Here is a 20,804-nt window from a genome sequence, read left to right on the forward strand (position 1 = left end):
GATTCTGTTCTAGTTTGTTGGCACTCTTCTTCCCCACTCTCCGGACTGCTAGTCTAACTAAAATACACCCTGCAGTTACCTAGCTTTCAGTTCAGTGCACAGCCACTGATACATGAATCAGTCATCTTAATTTATATGAAAGTCCCTCAAAGTCTGGTATGTTTGAATTTTGCATCCAGAACCAACATCAGTTTCTGTTCTGCACACAAACTTATGGCAAAACCTGAAATGAGAATCCTTTCTTCCCTTTACCTTCTGTGTGCATTTTCTTAAAAGTACTTCAGCCTTTCCATGGAGATTTACTGCTAGCTTGATAGATGTTACTCCACTAAAAATCCTGCAGAGAAAATAGGCTGCTTAGTGCCCTTGTCAGGTTTACATTGCAGGCTGTTGCCCCACATTCCCCATTGCTCTCCTGCTTTGCATGTCTGTGCACTGAGATTCTCTTAAGCTCTGTTGATTGAGTCTGCAGAAAAGCAAGTATTTTTCATTTTTATGTTATACAAGATCATATATATATATAAGATATATAAAACAAAATATATAGAAAATATATGCATACACACACATACATATTTATTCTAGCGATTGATCACCTTAAGGCTGTGGTGCATTACTATTCTCTCCAATATTCTCTCATTATAAATTGCTATCAAGAATAATTTGCTGGAGGAAGACTTGTGTAGGTCTTGTGTTAACATAGGCAGCCTTTATGTCTGATGAAGGAGAAGCTCAATGCTTGCATTTAAAAGAGAAATTTGTCTTTTGGTTGCAAAGGACAGCTTTGAAAACATAAGAAAATGTAAACTAACAACAGGGTGAAAAGGAATAATTATGTAGTCTGGTATCCTGGAGAGGAGGCAGTGTTTTGAAATATTTTCTTGCTCAGGTACTTTATGTTGCTAGCTGCTAACACACACACACACACACACACACACACACACACACACATATATATATATATATATATATATACACATACACACACTGTTTTCCGGGGCAGATCTTAACAGGTGAGTGTGCTGGATGGACAGGTTAGTCACAGTTCTAGGGGGCTGCTACGGAAGGTAATTTCCTTTGTGACTGTCATCATGTGTTTCAGGAGAAATGCAGCATATTTTCCTGTTTCTCCCTGTATTGGTACATAAAGAATAAATAAAACAAGTTGAAGCCAAATTATTGGGAAAATGTCAAATATACACTCCTTAGTATCCAGGTAGTTCTGCAAGTATTGCTTGTAGATCAGTATTAAAAAGCAGTAGGTAGCTGCAGGTGCTGTCAGGACTGAAATGGGTGATAGCAGATCCATCTGTCTGCATCTGTCTGTCCTTTCACTAACCAGGGAAAGCACCCACTGCACTCTCATCGCCACCCCTGGCCTGACCCTTACTGCATGGTCAGGGCAGAAGTTTTATTTGTTACCTTGCTCAAGGCTGTCTGTCTTGTCCTCAGGCAGTGCCCATTGCAGTCTTTGCATGTCTTGTCATCTCTTTTTTGGTTCTTGGCTGTCCTTATACTTATTTATCTACATGCTAATCTCCTATCTAAAAAGATGACTCCTAATTACTTTTTGCCTGTTGTTTCCAGTCTCCATGCACCAGGAACCAAACTTACTATTTCTCATGCTGTTACCTGATTAATGTCAGCCTCATATGTTATTGCTCATACAGACCCTAGCATTCCCTTCAGTCATTTGCAGAGTTTGGGTGTTCCTCACTGAGCTCCCCTCAGCCACCTGAGATCCAGCTGTCCCTTCCTGAGCTTCTCTAACTACTTCTGTAAATGTTTGCCTACAGCTTTCTGAAGAAGCTGCAGTCTCATCTTTCAAAGTCCACGGTCATTAATCTCTTAGTCATCATCCTCATTTCTTCTAGGATCTTGAGGTATCTTTCCTCATTCTGCAGCCAAGCTGGCTATTGACCTTGACTCACCTTACAAGTGAATGTACTTGCATATGCATGAGTAGCAGTTCCAGTAGAGTGCCTATCAGAGTTGGCTAAGCCAGCTAACTTGGATAAAGGGTTTTTAATGCACTCTAGAAAAGCTTGTGCTCTGCTGTGTTGGCCTCTGAGCAGGTGTCAGGGGTGGCTCAGGTACCAAGGGGCACCACCAGGGTTTGGAACTGCAATGTGGAAGTTCCTTTTCCTTTTGTAGGGAAGACTACATCTTGGTCTTCAGAATTATTAGATTGCAACCATGACATCCTCTTTGTTCTTCTCTTTGGTCCAAACCCATAAAGTCTTGAATAGTGTGACCCTCCTTATTATTAATAGAGTGCCAGGCATTTTAACTCCTTAATTGAGAGAAATAAAGCTGGTTGGTAAAGTAAATAGCACAACAAACACAATTTCCCTGATAATTTTGGTTATTAATCAGACCATCTGGAAAGCCTGTTAGTTCAGATTTGTGTCTTTTCAGTTGATGTGATTTCTCCTGTTTTCAGATGGTTGCTCATCCTGTCTTCTGGTAACATTTTAAATGTTAAATGTGGATGGAGCATATATTGCTAGGCAAATATTACATCTTTCTTCTCTTGAAATAGCTTCTGGGAGTATTTAACCTTTTCCAACCTATTTTAAGTCTTTGTTTGAACCTGTTCTAGAGTAAAAGTAATCTCTGTGCTATGTTTTTATGTGTTCAAATAATTCTGAAGTAGTTCACTAATGGAATATGTCTATATTTAGTAAATGTACTAAGTTAATATCAAACTGAATCAGTAAGTTGTGTAAAATTGTTGTGAAGAAGTTCTTTACAGCTGGCTCATGTTTTAAAAAGGACTAGTAATCTTCTAGAAGCAAATTAGGAGCATTTGTCAAACTTAAAAATGTAAAGATTTTACTGGTCTTACATTTGTTTTTTTACAAGAATAGATTTAGCTTTGATTGCCTAAGATATGGAGTTTCTAAAGAGTTGAGAGATGTCAAGTTTTTCTCTCATCCCAGTAGAAGCAAAGTTACCATGTTAATATAAACACACTCCAGGTCTTAGTATAAGCACAATTAATAAACCTTAGAAGAAGCAGTGTTTTAAGTCTGTTACACTGTTCATTTAAATTAATTTTAAAAAAAGGTAATTGATGCTTGATTTTCATTATTCACTGGAAACAAAAGTGGTATTCTCTTTAAAGCCATACAGTGTTATTTCTTTGCAGTTTTACTCTTTTAATTTATTCCCTGAAAGTCCTTGTGAACTTTCTACTAAATTAACAAAGGTACTTGAGCATTATAGGTCATTTGTTTAGTTACTTCTATGTATTCCCTAGTAGGTGTTAGAGAATGCTGATGCCTGGCCACCTTGGTTTTAGTTGGGGAGTAGAAATGTCAGCTGTACTTCGATTTATACCAGCAAAACACTCCCTTGGTTTCAGTATTGCCTTTAGAAGCTGATTTCAGATGTCATTCTAGAAGAGCTTGCTCTGAAGAAGTCACGGTATTTCACACCAAAATATGAAACAGAACTGTTTGGTTTGTCAGCTGAATTGTTGTGCCATTTAAAGGCTACCATAGTCTGGACTACATTGTGGTATTAGTGTGTTTTTAGTGTTGTCTGTTAGGATTTATGAAACTCACTAAATAACTTGCCTGCTTTTTGTCTGTCTTCATCAGAAAACCCTGCACATTTCTTATTCCAGATGAGTGTGTGAAATGGTAGCACTAAAGTAAAAAAATAGCTGCAACTTCAGTCATAGTAGGATTGTGATCTGAGTGACATCTGATGAATTATTGAGAACTAATAATGCCCTTTGTAGTTTATGAAAAGAAAGGCTGGTTCATACATTGCATTATTTCAGTATGACTGAACTATAGATTTGGTGAATAATTAAGAAATAGTTTCTAAAGAAGCTTTCAAATCTTAATATATTAAGACCTGGGGGGAGCTTTTAGCAGTAGTAGAATGTCCAGACTGTTTGTCCCAGATTTTTCTCTGTTTGGAATATACTATGAAAAAGAGGCAGTAAGGAGCCAAAACACTGACACTTCTTTGAGAAGTTATGTAATTAAAAGTACTGGGGGATTATTTAATACACTTTTTCTAAGCTTATATACTATTATTGTCTTACCAAATAAATTTGACCTTCTCTTTCCCTTAGGTCTCTATTCTTTTGGAAGTAATTTGAATTTTGATAGCACTAGTCTTTCTTTGGTAGGCTTGCTAAGCGGTGTAGAGAAAATTGCCAGGACTGACAATTAATTTTATTCAATTATTAAAGTAAGACATCAGAGTAGTACAGCAGTTGGCAAGTGGAATTTCATACTTAAATGAAAAGAAAAAATCTGTGAAGTTTTGTCCACATCATAGGCTGCTCCTTCTGTTTTGTAACTTTTGCAGAGAATAGTTTTTCACCTTGTCAGACTTTTCTATGCATGTGTATTCCTGATCTTTGATTCTAGCTCTGGAGGTGTAGGAGAAAACTTCTGATAAAATCAGAGTTTCCAACTCTGTGTACCTTGTGCCTGTCTCCTTGAGAAAGTGAGCACTGATTGTGTAGTTGCCATACAGTATTGCTGCTTGCATTGATTTGCCAACACTTGACAGCAATAATTTATGTAGAATAATGTGAAATCTGGAAAAGCAAAAAAGTGTTTTCCTTCTAAAGGATTTGATTTTCACAACTTCGATCTCCTTGCTGAAGAGATTGAATGCAGCAATCTCTTGATGTGTGTTTTACTGTGCCTGGTGTTAAGGCCCAATTTCAGGTTTGAATGGCTTCCAGCTGCTGCAGTGAAGCATTACATCTGCTGTTTGGTTATTTCCATTACAGTTAGTCAATAGGCCAAACTTTAACACATCATTTCATTGCAAAGGTAATTAGTGTTTGCTGTCAAACAGTAAAACAAGTTTAAGATCGCTAGTTGCTCCAATTTCAGTTCCCAGCAGTGCTGAGTTATCCTCTGCACTGTCAGTAAATGTGCAAAATACATTGATAAAAACTTCCTTTGATATTTTAAAATAAAATTATATTTTCTTTGCATGTTAATTGCATGTAGAACAGTGCTGAATTATCAGAAACACTAAACCGATATTTTTACATTAAAAAGAAACTTTATTTGTTGGAAGATTTGTTATTTATCCTAACAGTGTAGATTGCTATTTGGGTTTGCGTCTACTTTTTACCTGTGTCTGGTACTAAAAGTTCCCTGTTTAACCACAGGTGTGATTACAATTTTTTGGTTGTTTGTTTAAGCAGGGCACTCCTTTTGACTAGCCTTTCCCATTGGCTACCATTAAAAGTTCAAGGCTCTCCAGAGCCTACAGTGCACTCTTGCTGCTCTGCAGTATCTTTTGGATGCTTCATCAGGTGTTTATAATGACATTTCTGCTGGGTAGTATGGATTAGATATTTCTCCTGTGCTATAACTTAGGTTCCTTTCAGAGGCTGTGTAGTGAAAAGAAGAAATTATGCTATCTATCTACTTGAACAGCATGGAGAGGTGAGGTGGTGTACAGCTGAGCACGTTTTGAATTGAAAGAGACTGGTCTTTTACAGGTGTGGATGCCTGTGTATATTTGTAGCTCCTGCATTTGATTAAATCATGTATTCCGTTGTTAAGTGTATGTACAAGCACCAGGTACTACTTTCAGTTCTGTATCATGGATTCTCTGTGTATTCCTTGCACCAGTGCCAGTGTCCCCTCACATTTTTGATTCACCTAATGAGATGATGGCTCATGAACTCTGAAAGAGTTGCCTTTTTTTTTTTTTTTTTTTTTTTTTTTTTTTTTTTTTTTTAAATGTTGATTTGACAGGGTCAGGTGTAGTAACAGTGGACAGTTACAAAGTTTACTGAAGTCAGATGGGTTGTTGGAGTCAGGGTATCTGTTCTCATTGTTCCCATGCAGTGCTGTCCACTATTTTTGCTAGACAGGATTTTTTCTTTTTCTGCAATTTTTGCCCCTTCATGTAATACTTATTAGTATAACTTTGAATTGTCATGAATAACTGGGTAAAATAGCTTTCCTGGCACTGTTAGTTACACATGCCATGGAGGTAAAGCCTTGCTGTAGAGAGGTGGAAGCAGGTGAAATTGCCTTAAGGGAGAAAAATCTCTCCCCTAGCTTTTTCTGCAGTTAGTCATTCATCCACACCATGTTTGTTCTCCTGATCTCTCAGTCGCTGTGAAGTCAGGGGGATAATGCTCTGGGTGTACTTCCAGTAGTGAAGGACACATGACAGATCAGTCCTGGACATGAAATCCATGTATTTTCAATGCCAAATTACATTGGTGTTTCTTCCACCATGTTTTACTGTGAATCATAAATACTTAATGGGCTCTTATCTTCAACTTACCAGCTTCTTTGTTTACTTTCCTTCCTGGGAGGCTTGTAATTGTTATTGAGAGTTCTCAGTTATTTCATCTTGCTTCCTCTTCCAGTGTTCACTTGTATTTCTCATGCTGGACTTTTCTAAATGTATTGATCAAAATGTATCACTATGATAACTGAAATTGAATCACTTGAGCCATCAATGAGGGCTTCTAATCTAGTCAAATTTTGTGTGTCTGCCTTTTAAATTTATTTCGTTAATGTTTTAGGTCACTTGGTCTTGCAATGGCACCTCGTGTGAGATTCCTTCAAAGGGTTCGGAAGCAGCTTTGTGCGAATGAGGCAGCCAATGGGGAAGAGCACTTGGAGGAGACAGAGCAAAATGAGAATGCTCTCACCTTGGTAAATGAGGAAACAGTGGAGAAATGTGGAACTAATTTCAGTGGAAAAACACCTGTTAATAAAACAAAGGAAAAACAGAGAAGAAAAGAAGCTGTGGAATGTTCTGTTTGCAGTGGAAGTGCTGAGGAGACTGGTGAGTCTGAGGATGAATCGAAAGAGCTGTCTGAGGAGGAGGAAAAAGAAGTTGATGTACCTAACAGGGTACCAAACCCAGACTCCGTGCAGTTCTTTGAAGATGATGACGATGATGATGAGAACGATACTGAAGGTCTTGATTTGCTGACAGTCAAACAACGCGATGTTTTTGGTGTGGAAGCTAAAGATAATCCAGCACCGGTAAGTATGCTTTATAGGAAGGCTTGTGAATCTTAGTCATTTTTTATTGGACTTGCTCCAAGGAAGGAGGAGAGGATAAGAGGAAATTCTGCTCTTAGCAGAAGACTCGTTGGAAGTCGGACATGTTGTGCATATGTAACAGAGCAAAAGATAAGTGGTGTGACTGAGCTTTTATCATTTTATGCAGTTAGCATAGTTATACTTGCATAACGAATATCCTTGTACTCGCTTTAATTTATCATAAATGTGACTCGAAAACCTGGGAAATTTTGACAGTTTTAATTCTTATCCCTTCCTAATTTGCTTGTACCTCTCTAAAGAGCTGCCACTTTCAGTCATAATTTTGATGCTGAACCACGGTTTATAGCACTGGGAACTGAATTACAATACACGATGAACCACTTCCTGACAGATATCATAGCAGAATTATCTTTACAAGAATGTAACCTTCAAACAATGACTTTTACTTTCAACAGGACCATTCCTATTAGAATTGAGCCAGTATCAAAGAGAGAGAGGAGTGCACATATTTCTTGTAAGGCATGGCTATGAAGGTTTATTCATGTAAATCTTTCATTTCCTTGGCGCATAGCTTTATAATTTCAATTTCTTTGTCCTTGGTATTCTGAGAAATACTTCTTTCTTTTAATCTTTAAATACAGTGTTACAGGAAGGGGAGTTTTGGTTTTTTTAGATTTTTTGGTAATTTCTGAAAAGCAGATTTGGTATGTGCAGACTGGGATTTTTTTTTGGTGTATCCTTTGCTATCTAGCAACTGTATTTCTGTAGTAAAAAGATAAAGCAAAATAACCATCTGGTTTGGCAGGGTTTTCTTCTGAACTTAGATGCATTCAAGGGCAACCTCCGTTAAGCGAAGTATTTGTTTTTCCAACTGGTATTTTAAATCTTTCTTTTTTTTGGGTTATTACTTAACTACACAGGACACTTACCATGACCTTGAAGCTAATCATTGTACTAGCTGCATTAATAAGCGACATCTTTCCTTTGGTGTGTAGTGAAGTATGAACTAGTTTTATCAGCTGTCATTGTCAAAGAGGAGCAGTTGCGCAGTAATCTGACTGCTGCCTGCACTCTCCTCTCTGCTGTGAGGAGGCTGGCACAGGTTGCAATCTCATCTGAGAACTGTGGAAACAGATAACTTTCTGTTCTTGTTATTCTCAGCCTGAGTGTTTCTGCCAAGCATGGCCACTCCCTGGCAGTACCTTATATTTATTAATAAATTTCAGTTTTGTGTAGAAAAGAACTTAGTGTTTTAAAAGCAAAGTGGAGTAAAACATCTGTGCCTTATTTAAAGAATGATCATCTCACAGCTTTCTTATTGCTTCTACAATTTTGCATGCTGAAATACACAGACAATTCCATGGTGTTTTTAATATGTTGCAAGGTTTTGTTCAGGAAATGGTAAAAGATGAAAGTTTGAGGTAAAAGAATGAACAGAAGAAATTTTATGAAAAATACTTTATTTAGATTTAGATTTAGAAAGTAATTTGTAACCACACTGGCTAACCTTTTAAGAGTTTTCCAGCATTAAACATTTATAGGTTAGTTTATGTTCAGGTAACTCAGACATTATTTTCTGTGATACAATGTGGAATAATTACTGTAAGGGTTAGTAGTTCATGTTTATTGTGCAGGTGCAGAAGACCTTGTACTACTGCCTAAAGCTCTGGTACATGGGGATGTAATTATAAAATACTAAGTTTCTCTTCTAAACAGCTGAGAATAAAATAATTGAAAGTTTTAAGATCTGTGTTATTAAAAACTTAAATTATAGTTAAATAAAGTCCTGCAGAAATGCCTATAGTAGTGAAATACGTGGTTTTTAGAAAGTCAAGATGCAGAGCATACTGTGTTTGACTTGATCAATGCATACAGTAGTGTGGGGTTTATTACCATATGATACTGTGAAAATTATTGATAAATTGTGCAATGCTTTAAATGTAAGGATTCTGTTTTTAGTAAGAATAAGAGAATAAAGGCTTCTGTCACTAACCATATTAACGTTTAAAGTTTTGTTATAGAAATGCAACATAGTAGAAATTGCATTAAAAGATTAGGGCATTGTACATTTTTTATTTGACATAACTCAGTGCCTCATTTTCTGGATGTTAAGACAAAATTGTTACTGTGCAACAGTTTTTATATTTTTTATTCCATTTCTTTATTTCCTGGATAGAAGTTCTGAAGTGATTATTATTGCATTAAGATGGATCAGTTAATATTTATAGCATTAGTATTCTGAGGTGTGACAAGCACTGAGCAGTGGGAATGCAGTTTTCCTGGTGCTGTGTGTTGCAGTGTCCTTCTAGGAAGGACTCGGGAACCAGTTTGCTGCATTAATTAGTAGTAGGAAAGGCTGCAGAGAGTCTAAGAGTATGAACATAGAGTATATACTCAGCTGCATCAGTTTGGAGGATGTTTTAGGAAATCTGTTCTATGTGCTAAATAAGATAGTAGTCCTTTGCAAACACTGGTACGTAGTCATCTAATTTGGAGTTTATGAATATGCCCACAAAGATTGAATTCAGTTTGCATTTATGCTTTTAATGTGTATAATTGATTGTGCAATTTCAGTATTCTTGCTTTAGGCTTCCTGTCCTAAAAGCAGTTCCAAAGCAGTCCTGTTGTGATTATTGAGCTCCAGGACATTTTTTGTAAATGGAAACATTAGGTTTAGTTTCAGTTTTTTAATTGCTTTTTGTTAGAGACACCATTGCTTCCTCATCCTTGTCTCTACTCTAGTCCCTCCGATGGAAGAAGGCGCAAGGGAAGTGTTACGCTGGTTCTGATGTTTGGTTACAGGTGGGGTTGGCTCATTCATCTTTGTACCAAGGGAAAGGAACTGGTCAAAAAGAGCAGGGGTTATTTAAACTGATGATGGACTCGAAGGGGATTTGTGGCATTTTTGTAGAACAGTTTGTTTTTGATGAATGTACATGGTAACCAGCCTAACTGTAGAAGGGGTTATGATGTGAAGTGTGACACATCCAGTGTTAATCCTTCTAACAGTGTGACTTGTGGCTCAGTTTCACTCTTTCCCATTCTTGGTGTGTGTCCTTTGGCTGCATGTGTACTTTGCCATCTTGTGATAACATATATGAAAGAAAAATCTGTTTTCTGCATTGCTGTATAAAAGAAGAAACCTCAGATAAGTTGAAAGACCTTGGCAGATATTGCAATTTTGTTGTGAGCTTCCTAGCTCATTTTTTTAAGAGATAGTCACTGGCTGCTCTGTTTATGAATTTTACTTTGATATGTTAGGATTTTTAGCTGGTGGTCTAACTCGTGGGACTTATTTAGATAAGTACAGTGTTCTTACGCATAAAAAGAAGGTCAGATATATGCATAGAGCCATTAGCAGATAGGCAGTATTTAGCTGTTGTGTTAACATTATGGAAATTATTCTTTTAAAGTGCATTTAACAGTATTAGCAGTATTGATGTTGCAAAGACTGTAAGTACTCCCTGGTTACAAACTTTGTTTCTAATGCTAATTTTATGAAATTGCTTTTTGCATTTGGCAATTCAAAGTCTATACTTGTTCAGCTTCTATCGTTATTTATTTCGAGGACTAAGATTAAACCTATAATATTTTTAATTGGTTTTATTTATATTTTAATTTTAGTCAACTTGTCAAACATATTGCATACTGTCAGACTTCTCTTCTGCTCTTGAATTTCCTGTTCTAGTGCAGAAAATACTACATTACTGAGTTCTTAGAATTGCTTTGACTTCCTCCTTGCTTCCCCATTCCTTGTTTTATGGACTCCTAAAACTTCTCAGGTGTATTCAACAATCGCTGCTTGGAACACTGTAACAAGCAAAAGCATACAGGGGTCTGTCTTGAATAGTACTTACAGATTCCTTGGAGTTAGTATGGCTCTTGAAGAGCATGTTGTTTAAATATTGTAGTTATGGAAGGAAATTATTTTATATGCTGTGATTCTGTCTGAGCTATCTGTCTTCCCTTGCAATCCATTATTATTACATACAGTGAAATTTTCTTAACTTCTCAAACACATGGAACAAACACTGTAAACTGGCATATTATGACCTAGATATGTACATATTGATAAAAGCAGGAAAGAATGAGATGAAAGTAAATCTCCCTAACTAGTGACTCCCTGACTAGTGATGATGGGTGAGTCTGTACCAAGAAGCACAGAGTGGTAGCTCCTTGTAATGTGGACTTTGCATATTACATAGATCAGGGAAACATCATATAATATGCCCCAAAATGAGGACATACTCCCCTGGAATTTTCTTCTGTGACATTGAGAAGAAAGCCTGTTACACTCCACAGAAATTGAAATTAATTTTCAGTGATGTGATTTTCCTCCTGTTATGTGTTATGAGAGAACTTTTCACCACTCTTATGTTTATATACTGCTTTTTTTGGCATGAAACATCTCGTTCTTCTCACCACCTCTTACTAGCTATTATTCTTATGCTTTCATATTAATATATTTTAAACAGTTGACTTTGTCTCCTTGAAGCTTTTCAGGGGATAGCAAGGTAAAAAATACCCAAAGGATGGAAAAAGCAAGGAAACAAGCTGGCTGGCTCTGGCAGTGGCATTTCCCTTAGGGATAGCTTGCTTTGCTCCTGCTGTAGCAGTGTGTTGTGTCCAAGAGAAGAAAGCTGCTCTGGGCAGCCTGCTGGCTCTGAAGAGAGCATTATTCCTTGGAGACATGTTGCAAAGCGAGCAGTCTGACAGAGAAAATAGAGAAGTTACTTATTTGTAAGTTAAGTAGAAGTCAATACTGTGATGCATTACATACCATAAAGTCTCCTTCCTGAAGAGTGTAAGTGCTTTAGGTTCTCAGTCCAGTAACAGAATGCTTAAGTATTTCTAGTTGAATTACAGCAAGTAATAATTTATATGAAAAACAAAATATTTGCATACAAGTGAACTAGGCTTACATTTAGATATTGGCAAAATGCTTCAAGATTCCAGTGTTAGAAACTAAGTTATCACCCACGAATGGAGATGAAACCTGCTGATGGTACCTCCAGCCTCTTTATCATCACATCACAGAACACAATCTATGAAGTGCATAGAGAATTTTAAAGAAATAACATTTTCTTTAAAAGCAATTTCAGTAACTTCAATACAACTAAAATTTGTTTTTTTAAGTATGTTTATGATGTCCAGTTTTACGTTCTGTGTAGTTTTTTGAAGCCCTGTTATTCAGGACTCCTTCTGTGAGCTACGAATATGACAGAGGAAACCCATTTACTTGTCTTCTTGGACAACTATTACTTTTTGGATTTGCAGAAAAGCTCGTTCTCCTGGCTCTACTATTTTTGTGTAGAACTCTTGTGACTTGCTTGCTAGATTAAACTGTGCAACAGAGGTTTTTCAGGCAGACCCTTGTAAAAACCCATTACCTGCATAAACTCCAGCTCTGTTGATCAGTCATTGGTTTAGACTTCCTTCATTGTTTTCTCAGGTTAGTTGCTTTAGCACTCTTCTGTTGGCTCCACATACATCTTCAAATTTCCCTCTGCAGATTTCTATTTCAATTGCATTTTTACTAGCTTACTAAGAACTTCTGTAGTTTATGAAAAAAATCCCTGTAAGTTTTTAGGTTTCTCATACCTATAAGACAGCACCCCAGGTATTGGTGCTAACCCCTGTGATGCTTAGGTTAATTAAAAAAAAATCAACAATTAGAAGCCTCAGAATTTATGGTAAACTGTGTATTTGAAATAAATGGCTGCTATATATCCCTTAAAGGATATCTGTTCAAGACTGTCATCCTAAATCGTGTTGAAAACTGGATAAAAATATGGGGTTTTTATGGATATTTATGAATTTTATTTGATATATCTGCCCCTGTCACAGATACTAGCTTCCTGTATCATAGGCTATGGAGTACATAATTTTGATATGCTGGGCTTGGCTTCTGTGGAAAATTTGACCTGTGTGGGTGCTTTTAAACCACTGTGAATTATGGTACCTTTGATGCCCACAATCCATCCTCTTGGCATTTGTTACTCCTGTGAGTAGGAATCAGGTGTAGAAAGATGGTAGATGAGTAGGAAACCTGCTTTGACTATTTATATTAAAGATATTTGAAAGGGGCCTGATTTGAGCCAGGAAAGGCTTTCCCAGGTCTGGTGAGAGTTGTTCACAAGTCAGTAGCTTTTCCAGCTGGCTGAAATGTACGGCTTGCCATCTAGAGCAAGGGATGTTAACAAGTTAGTAGCCACTGTAGCACAATTCTGAGCTAGGCAGTGCCACCTCTTTGTTTCAGCTACTGAAGCTGTGAGTTAAACTCCTTGACTCCGTGTGCCACCTGAAGCAGACCCACAAGTTGCCTTGACTCTGCAGGACCTGCTGAAGTACCCCATCATTTACTGCCCTAAGGAGAGGAGGCTGTTTGGCAGTGTGTTTCTGTGGCTGACTTCACAGACGTAATTTGAAACTTGTGTGTAACAATCTGAATTTTGAACTTGGACTGGAAGGTATACTAAGCAAGTTCCCAGATGGTAAAAAACTGGGAAGAGCTGCTGACTCACGCCAAGGCAGAGAGGCCATGTAGCGAGACCTCAACAAATGAGAGGGCTGAGCAATCACCAACTATATACCAATTATGTAATGTTCCACAAGGGAAAGTGCTGGATTCTACCCCAGGGGTGGGGCAACCCTGGATGTGCAGACAGACTGGGCAATGAGAGGCTGAAGAGAAGTGCCACGCAAAGGGACCTGGGCGTCCTGGTCTGTGGTAAGCTGAACATGAGCCAGCAGTGCCCTGGCAGCCAGGAGGGCCAGCCCTGTCCTGGGGGGCATCAGGCACAGCATGGCCAGCCAGGCAAGGGAGGGGATTGTCCTGCTCTGCTCTGCTCTGCTCTGGGGCGGCCTCACCTCCAGTGCTGGGGGCAGTTCTGGGTGCCACAACATAAGAAAGACATCAAACTAGAGAGAGTGTCCAAAGGAGGGCAATGGAGGTGAAGGGCCTGGAGGAGAAGTCATATGAGGAGCAGTTGAAATCACTTGGTGTGTTCAACCTGAAGAAGAAGAGACTGAGAGGAGACCCCATTTCATTCTGCAATGTCCTTGTGAGGGGAAGAGGAGGGGCAGGCACCGATCTCTACTCTGTGGTGACCAGTGAATGGCCTGAATCTGTCTCTGGGAAGGGTTTAGGTTGATTACTGGGGAAAGGTTCTTCACCCCTGAGGGTGGCTGGGCACTGTAACAGGCTCCCCACAGAGAGGTCACAGGATCAGTCTGACAGAAGCATTTGGACAATGCTCTGAGACACACGGTGTGACTCTTGGGTATGGTCCTGTGCAGGGCCAGGAGTTGGACTCTGACCTTGAGGGTCCCTTCCAACTCAGGAAATTCTGTGAGTCTGTAATCTTTCCAGGTTATTGATGATTCATGCTGTACAGAGTGCTCTGAGCAGGCTGGACTATTATTTGCATGGTCAGGTTTCAGCATCTGGTATGAATTCAGGCTGAAATGAGGTGTGTGCTTTATCTCTTAATTGAATAGACCTGAAATGATGAGAGAAATGCATGATCTTGTATGTCAAGAAATACGACTTGTATGCCTTGAAATATTTCACTAAAATCTTACTAATTACTAATTTAATACTTCTAGTAGGTTATTCAAGCCTGCAGTAATACCCTCAGTTTTAATTGCTCTTTATTGCTGATATATAGCCTTGTTTAATATATTGCAGCAGTTTCACAGATAAGGCTGAATGAGCAAAATACTCTGCATTAAATCTGCCTACTTTTGACCAGTACTCTCTGAATCTGTAGGATTTGTAAACTATTAAAATGTCACAGTTTCCTTTAAAATCATTAGTCCTTGAGTGGTTGCTGAATGATGCCATTGGAAATATTTATAACTATGACATAACTTTGGATAAGTGTTCTAGAAGTTGAATGCTAAAATTGTGAAATACTACTAAAATTTTGCAATATTAATTTTTAAAGGAATGCTGCTTCCTGAAATAGTAATAATGCAGACCAACTATCTAGTATGAATCTGGAGTCTTCTGACTACCTGTCAGCAAAGTCAAAATTTTGAGAATTATTCTTTAGTGTAGAATTGCTTCTCTGATACAGGTATCTGCTACTGTAAGCATTGCTTAACAAACTACCCATGCATATTTTAAACCGTGTTTTGAGGCACAGTACTAAATTTGTGTCTGAGCTGTGTAATTTTCAGATGGAATAATTTGATAATTTGAAAATAAAATCTGTGGGTGATAATTCATCAGCTATTAACCAAAGTGAGTCCTAGGGTAATTCATTACACTATAACTGACATTCTACAGATCATAATTTAATGGCTATTTTAAAAAGGAAAAATGTGTATGCTGTTTTGGAACAACAACCTGCTGACTGACCAGGAGCTAGGAATTCTGCTTAGTTGCATGGAGCAGGTATTCCATGTTTCCATGAGGCTGTGGTTTGTCCCAGCTGTGAAGAGTTGTACTGTTGGCATCCTGATTGGGATGGAGTTTCACTTACTGCAGCCTGGTCTCTCTGCTCCCCATCTTGGATAAAGCAGCAGCTGCATCCTCTGGGAATAAAATTCTCTGAAAGGAGCATTACTTTGAAGGAGTGAAAGGAAATTAAACCAATTAAGACTGCAGCCTCTAGCTTCATTTCAGTAAAAAACAAATTAAGTATAAATGTCTTTGGGCTAGCCTGGTGGGGAAGTCTTAGAGGTCTTATTCTTCATTACCACACCATTCCTGTGGTAGTTTTCCATGTATTTCAATGCAGGGTGGTTTCTCTCCTTTGCCTGCGCTACATATGTGTTGGTTCCTCTTGCTAGAAATCTTTGTTTAGCTGATGCTCAGTGTGTCAAGATAACTGCTTTACCTGCTCCTTATGACCAATATGTTCTGTATGGACCTCTGTGAAGTAATGAAGTTGTGCTTGCAAAGATGGCTGGCAAGCATGCCTCAAGAAAATGAGGTGCATTAGTAAATCCCTCAGAAAAGCATAGATGGGTGACCTTGAGTGGGAAAACAAAATGAAACATGTAGCTTTTTGAGGAGCTAAATGGCAGTATAATTTCCCTCAGATTCATTTCCTATGGAACCAAGACCACAAAGCATTTTTTAAAACTGTCTTTCATGGTATTTTTCTGTGGTCATATTGACTATACTTCTTGCAGAGAGGCTGTGCAAGTGTCCCACTGGAGAAAAAAAGCCAATGTCAAGCCATGAAACCACTAGTATTGTGGGTTTTGAAATTAGTTTTACCTGCTAGCAGAGTGGAAGAAGAGTGTGTTTGAGGTACTTGTCCAATGCAGATCTTGCTAAGAGTTCTCAGGGAAGGGAGCACAAGGTGATAGCCACTTAAAAGAGTAGCTACTACTGACACGCTTCATTTTAAAGTGGACTTTCTGAAAGTGCCTTTCTTGTTTCCATAATCTCCACATTGAGCAAAATTATTATTAGTTGATGTTTTATTTTTGTTGACTTTTACCTGAGTCAGAGTGGGAGAGTCACGAAACACCAGCTGTGTGGTATCAGCTTTCCAGCAGCTTTGCAACAGAGACCACATCTTGCAGAGCATAAAAATGACAGTATGTGTTTCTTTCTCCACAGGTCTGTGTGCATATACGTGTAATGCATATACCTCTTACTTCTGGGAAAAATACTGTGCTTGCAGTCACTATTCCTTCCCTTTAAATACATACAATTCTAGTCTGAGTTTGGTGTCTGTACTTCTGGGTCATATTCTTGCATTTAGCTACTTCAGATTGCACTAATGCAAAGCAGGGGTCCTTCTGGTGAGGTCACAAATCCCAGTGTTAGTTCCAAGTGTGGTGTTTTTTTTTTGTTTTTTTTTTTTTTAATAGAAGGGAAGAGAAGAACAAGCTGATAATACTAAAATTTATATTGGCAGCTGCACCTGAGGCTTATTTGCATTGAGGTGCATTGAATACCAAAATGTAGTTAGCCATAGCTATTTACGTGCTTGCAAAGCAATAAGCACATGTTCTGCTGGATTCTGTTATATCCCAACCACAGGAACCCACTGATGTGGGCTTGCAGAAATGGATAATTCATCAATTTGCGTATTTTGAGAATAGCCTGCTGGCCTAGAATCATGTAATTTCTGCTAAAGAACTTTGAACTGTTGCTGTCATTTCCTGTGATGTCTGCTGGTGTGAGATTGAGCATGGGAAGAGAGCAACTTCCAAGGAGTTTCATGAAAGTTTACATGTCCTGGCTCACAGATGAGTACTGTATTTGCAAGACAGGTCTTCACTGTGTTCTTTCATGTCTTGTTTCTTGAGGTTTCCACTTCAGGTTCAAATTTGACACATAGATGGGAAGCATAATTGCAGACTAAAGTTAAAATTTTGTGTGTGTTTTGATCAGTGGATTGAAAAGAAGTACTCATCTCCAGCTTTGGAACACATTCTGAGTGGGAGTTTCTAGCACATGTAGCTCTTACAAGAGTTTAGAAACAGTTTTTGAAGATGGGGGCACATTGTGAAGAAAAGCTTTCTAAGTAGCTTGTCACAGAAGCTATTTACACTAATGTCAGGAGGGGATTGAAGGGAGAAAGGAGAATAAGGTGAGAAACCTAAGCTGAAAGGCAATAGTTTTGTACAGGTGTGACAAATCCATGAGGCGTATTTGGAACCTGACCCTTGGGGAGCCCACAGGATGCTGTCTTCAAGTTGCTATCTCTATTAACTTCATGTTTCAAAAAAATGTATAACACCTCTTTTGGAGTCATATTTGAATATATGTTAGTGTGTTGCTCACCGCCACAGTTTTGAATATTGACTATTCTACTAATATGTGGTTTATTTTTCTCCAGCTTTTTAGTGCTACAGTAGTTGTGTTTTATAGATGTAAAGGGAAGTGGTCATCTGGTCTGACTTCCCTGGATATTATAACCATGTTGTGTTACTCAATCACTCCTGTATTGAATGCAAAAATTGAATTTTAAGTAAGTGTACCTTTCAAAAGGCATCCTTTTTAGAGCTGAAGAGATGAAGAGACGTAAAATCTGCCACAACTAGTTACTTTTTCCAGTGGTTTAACTCATTTGTTCATGTTGTACTGAAGAGGTGGGTATGGGACTGAAGAACAAAGACAACAGGGGACATAATAATAGGACAGCAGCAGAGAATAAAGATAGCAAATATTCCTTTGGCCTGCAAGAGAGACTTAATTTTAGCAGAGAGAAGAATGTGAGAAGAAAATGTGATAATGTTAAGGAGGAGGTGAATGACATGATATAAATTGAAAATGCAGTGTGCAAATGCAAATTAAGGCAGCTTCTAGTTTATGGACAATTTGTTGCTGAATGTTAGCAAAAGTAATTTGGATTGCCTCCCATAGTTCCTTAGGTGTGGAAAGGGTGGTGTGGGAGTTGAAGGATCTATGTTTTGACTGATGAACTTGAGTCAAATTTCTGCTTCTTGTTGGTTCAAGTATTATAATTATCTTAACAAGGAAAGCCTTAAAAGAAAGAGAAAAATTTTATGTACCACATCTGCAGGTAATTTTTCTCTCTTTGGTAATATCACCATTTACTGTAAGCCAAAGAAATGTTATGTTTTCATTAACTAGTTTTGTTCTTGTGGCTCTACTTTCACCATCTGTTTTAAACATGGGAAATTTAAAACATAAATTACTTTGACTTCTCTACATTTTCAAGAAGTATTTTATTCTTTTTAGTGCAGATTAATTTTGCAGTGGGTCATTGAAGATAATCAATCATGAAATTTTTCTGTTACTGCTAATCTTTTATGCTTGGAAAAATAACATTCATATTTTATTTTTCTTTTGAACACTTTTGAAGCACTTATGAGCAACAATACTCTTCTAAAATAGTTAATGATGTAATGTAGAATAGCTACTACTAATTAAAACCAAGACAGGTATAATGGAATATTTACTGGGTAAATTGAAAAGAGACTAACTGGTAAATAGTGGAATGAGAAACATTAAATTCTTGTGGAAAAACATCAGAGAATTAGAATGTAATTTTAGCTTGAGTCTTTTATCAAGCACGAGCATCTCATTGAAATGTAAATGTTGGCATGTTGTTTTCTTTTTTTTTTTTTTTTGTTTTTTTTAGTTAGGGAAATAATAGTTAAAAGTATTTCATATTATGCTGTTACATGTTCTACTTTGCGTAGCATGAGTGCTGTGGTCTCTGAAATGGATAGAGCTGTTGTGGCATCCACACTGGGCTGGTGTTGGGATAGGAGGTAATAATGGATGTAGCTGAAAGGTGATTTCACTTGTCCTGCTCCTGTGGGTCTTCAGTTAGATGAATTACTTGCCTATGTGTCAGTTCGGGCATCTCTGATTTCCTTTGCCTCGCATTATATTCTCTGCTGTTGGCCTTCTACCAGGCCAGGCAATTCCTCAGATATTTTCTTGAAGAAAGGATGTGAAGTATATCAGAAGAGATTTTATTTTACGCTATGATTTTTTGCCTGTCTGGGCCTTAGGAGGGGATCTAGAAAAGGGCACATTTCCTGCTTGTGTGAGATGCTGGCTCCCAAGTTGATGCAAGAAGTGGTGGGAGGCAGGAGGGGGATGGGCTGCAGGGGCTGTGCTGTCCTGGCTGCAGGCTCCTGCTGCAGTGAGAGGCTCAGTGAGCAACGCTGGGGCTTTGCCCAGTGACTCAGGGCTCTAAGGGCTGAAACTGGCGCTTGCCCTCTGGCACTGAAGGGGTTGAGCTAACCTGACAGGAGACATCTCTTCTTCCCTGTGTGTCATCTCTGACTGCTGCTTTAGCTCTTTTTCAGAAGCAAAATGCTGCAGCATTCCTTCTCTCCTGAAGAGGTGACTTTGTTACCTAATTCCTGATGGGTTATATGGTAACTCTGAAAGTACATACCCAATGAGAAAAAGGGACATTAATGGCAAGGAGTTAAGCATTTAAAGTGGAGGAATAGTACTTTTACTGTTGCTTCATCTCTCTCAAGTCTGAAGATAATAAGTAAGCTAGGTGAAATAAAAAAAAATTAGCAAATCCAATTTTTCTGCACATAACTGTGTCTAAAGATTTTACAACTAAAGAATCATTAGTTCTTGTTTTCAGTTAATCATCTGAGCAATGCAGTGCTTCTAAATGACATATTCCCTACTAAATTTGTTCTCATTTTTGCAGCAGGAAGGCTCAAATCTACTTTAAAAGTATTTTTAGAAAGATTAAATATAAATTCACATGGATGTTCAGTATATTAACTATTCTAACTTTTAAAACTGAGTTACTAACTTTATGGTTTAACCCCAGCTAGCAACTAAACACCTCATAGCCATTTTCCCACTCCCCCTCAGTGGAATATGGGAGAGAATCAAAAGAGTAAAACTGAAGAAACCTCCTGTGTTGAGGTAGAAGATAGTTTAACAGGCAAAGCAAAAGCTGTGCTTGCAAGTAAAGCAAACCAAGAAAGTAATTTACCACTCCCCATGGTCAGGCAGGTGTCCAACCATCTCCAGGAGAGCAGAGCTCCATAATGCGTTCCAGTGACTTGGGAAGACAAAGACCATCACTGCAAATGTCCCTCTTCCTTCTTGGTCCCTCAGCTTTATATGCTGAACATGATGCCATCTGATTTGGAATATGTCTTTGGTCACTTGGGGTCAGCTGTCCTGGCTGTTTCCCTCCCAGCGCTGTGCACTCCCAACCCACTCACTGGTGGGGTGGGGTGAGAGGCAGGAAAGGCCTTAACTCTCTGTTAAAAGCAAACTCTGCTCAGCAGCAATTAAAACATCTCTGTGTTACCGACACTGTTTCCAGTAAAAATAAAAAAAAATAACCCCATACT

At 38.2% G+C, this 20,804-nt stretch overlaps 1 protein-coding gene across 1 annotated transcript in view; it reads left to right on the forward strand.

Moving 5' to 3' along the window:
- DDX10 (DEAD-box helicase 10) overlaps positions 1-20,804 on the forward strand; it is a 153,535-nt gene that overhangs the window by 39,883 nt on the left and 92,848 nt on the right. The window contains exon 13 of the mRNA XM_030270460.4: positions 6,533-7,001. Within this exon, the coding sequence (XP_030126320.4) occupies positions 6,533-7,001 (469 nt within the window). The remainder of the gene's footprint in view (positions 1-6,532; positions 7,002-20,804) is intronic.

Source organism: Taeniopygia guttata, chromosome 1 (assembly GCF_048771995.1).
Source record: "Taeniopygia guttata chromosome 1, bTaeGut7.mat, whole genome shotgun sequence".
NCBI lineage: Eukaryota > Metazoa > Chordata > Aves > Passeriformes > Estrildidae > Taeniopygia > Taeniopygia guttata.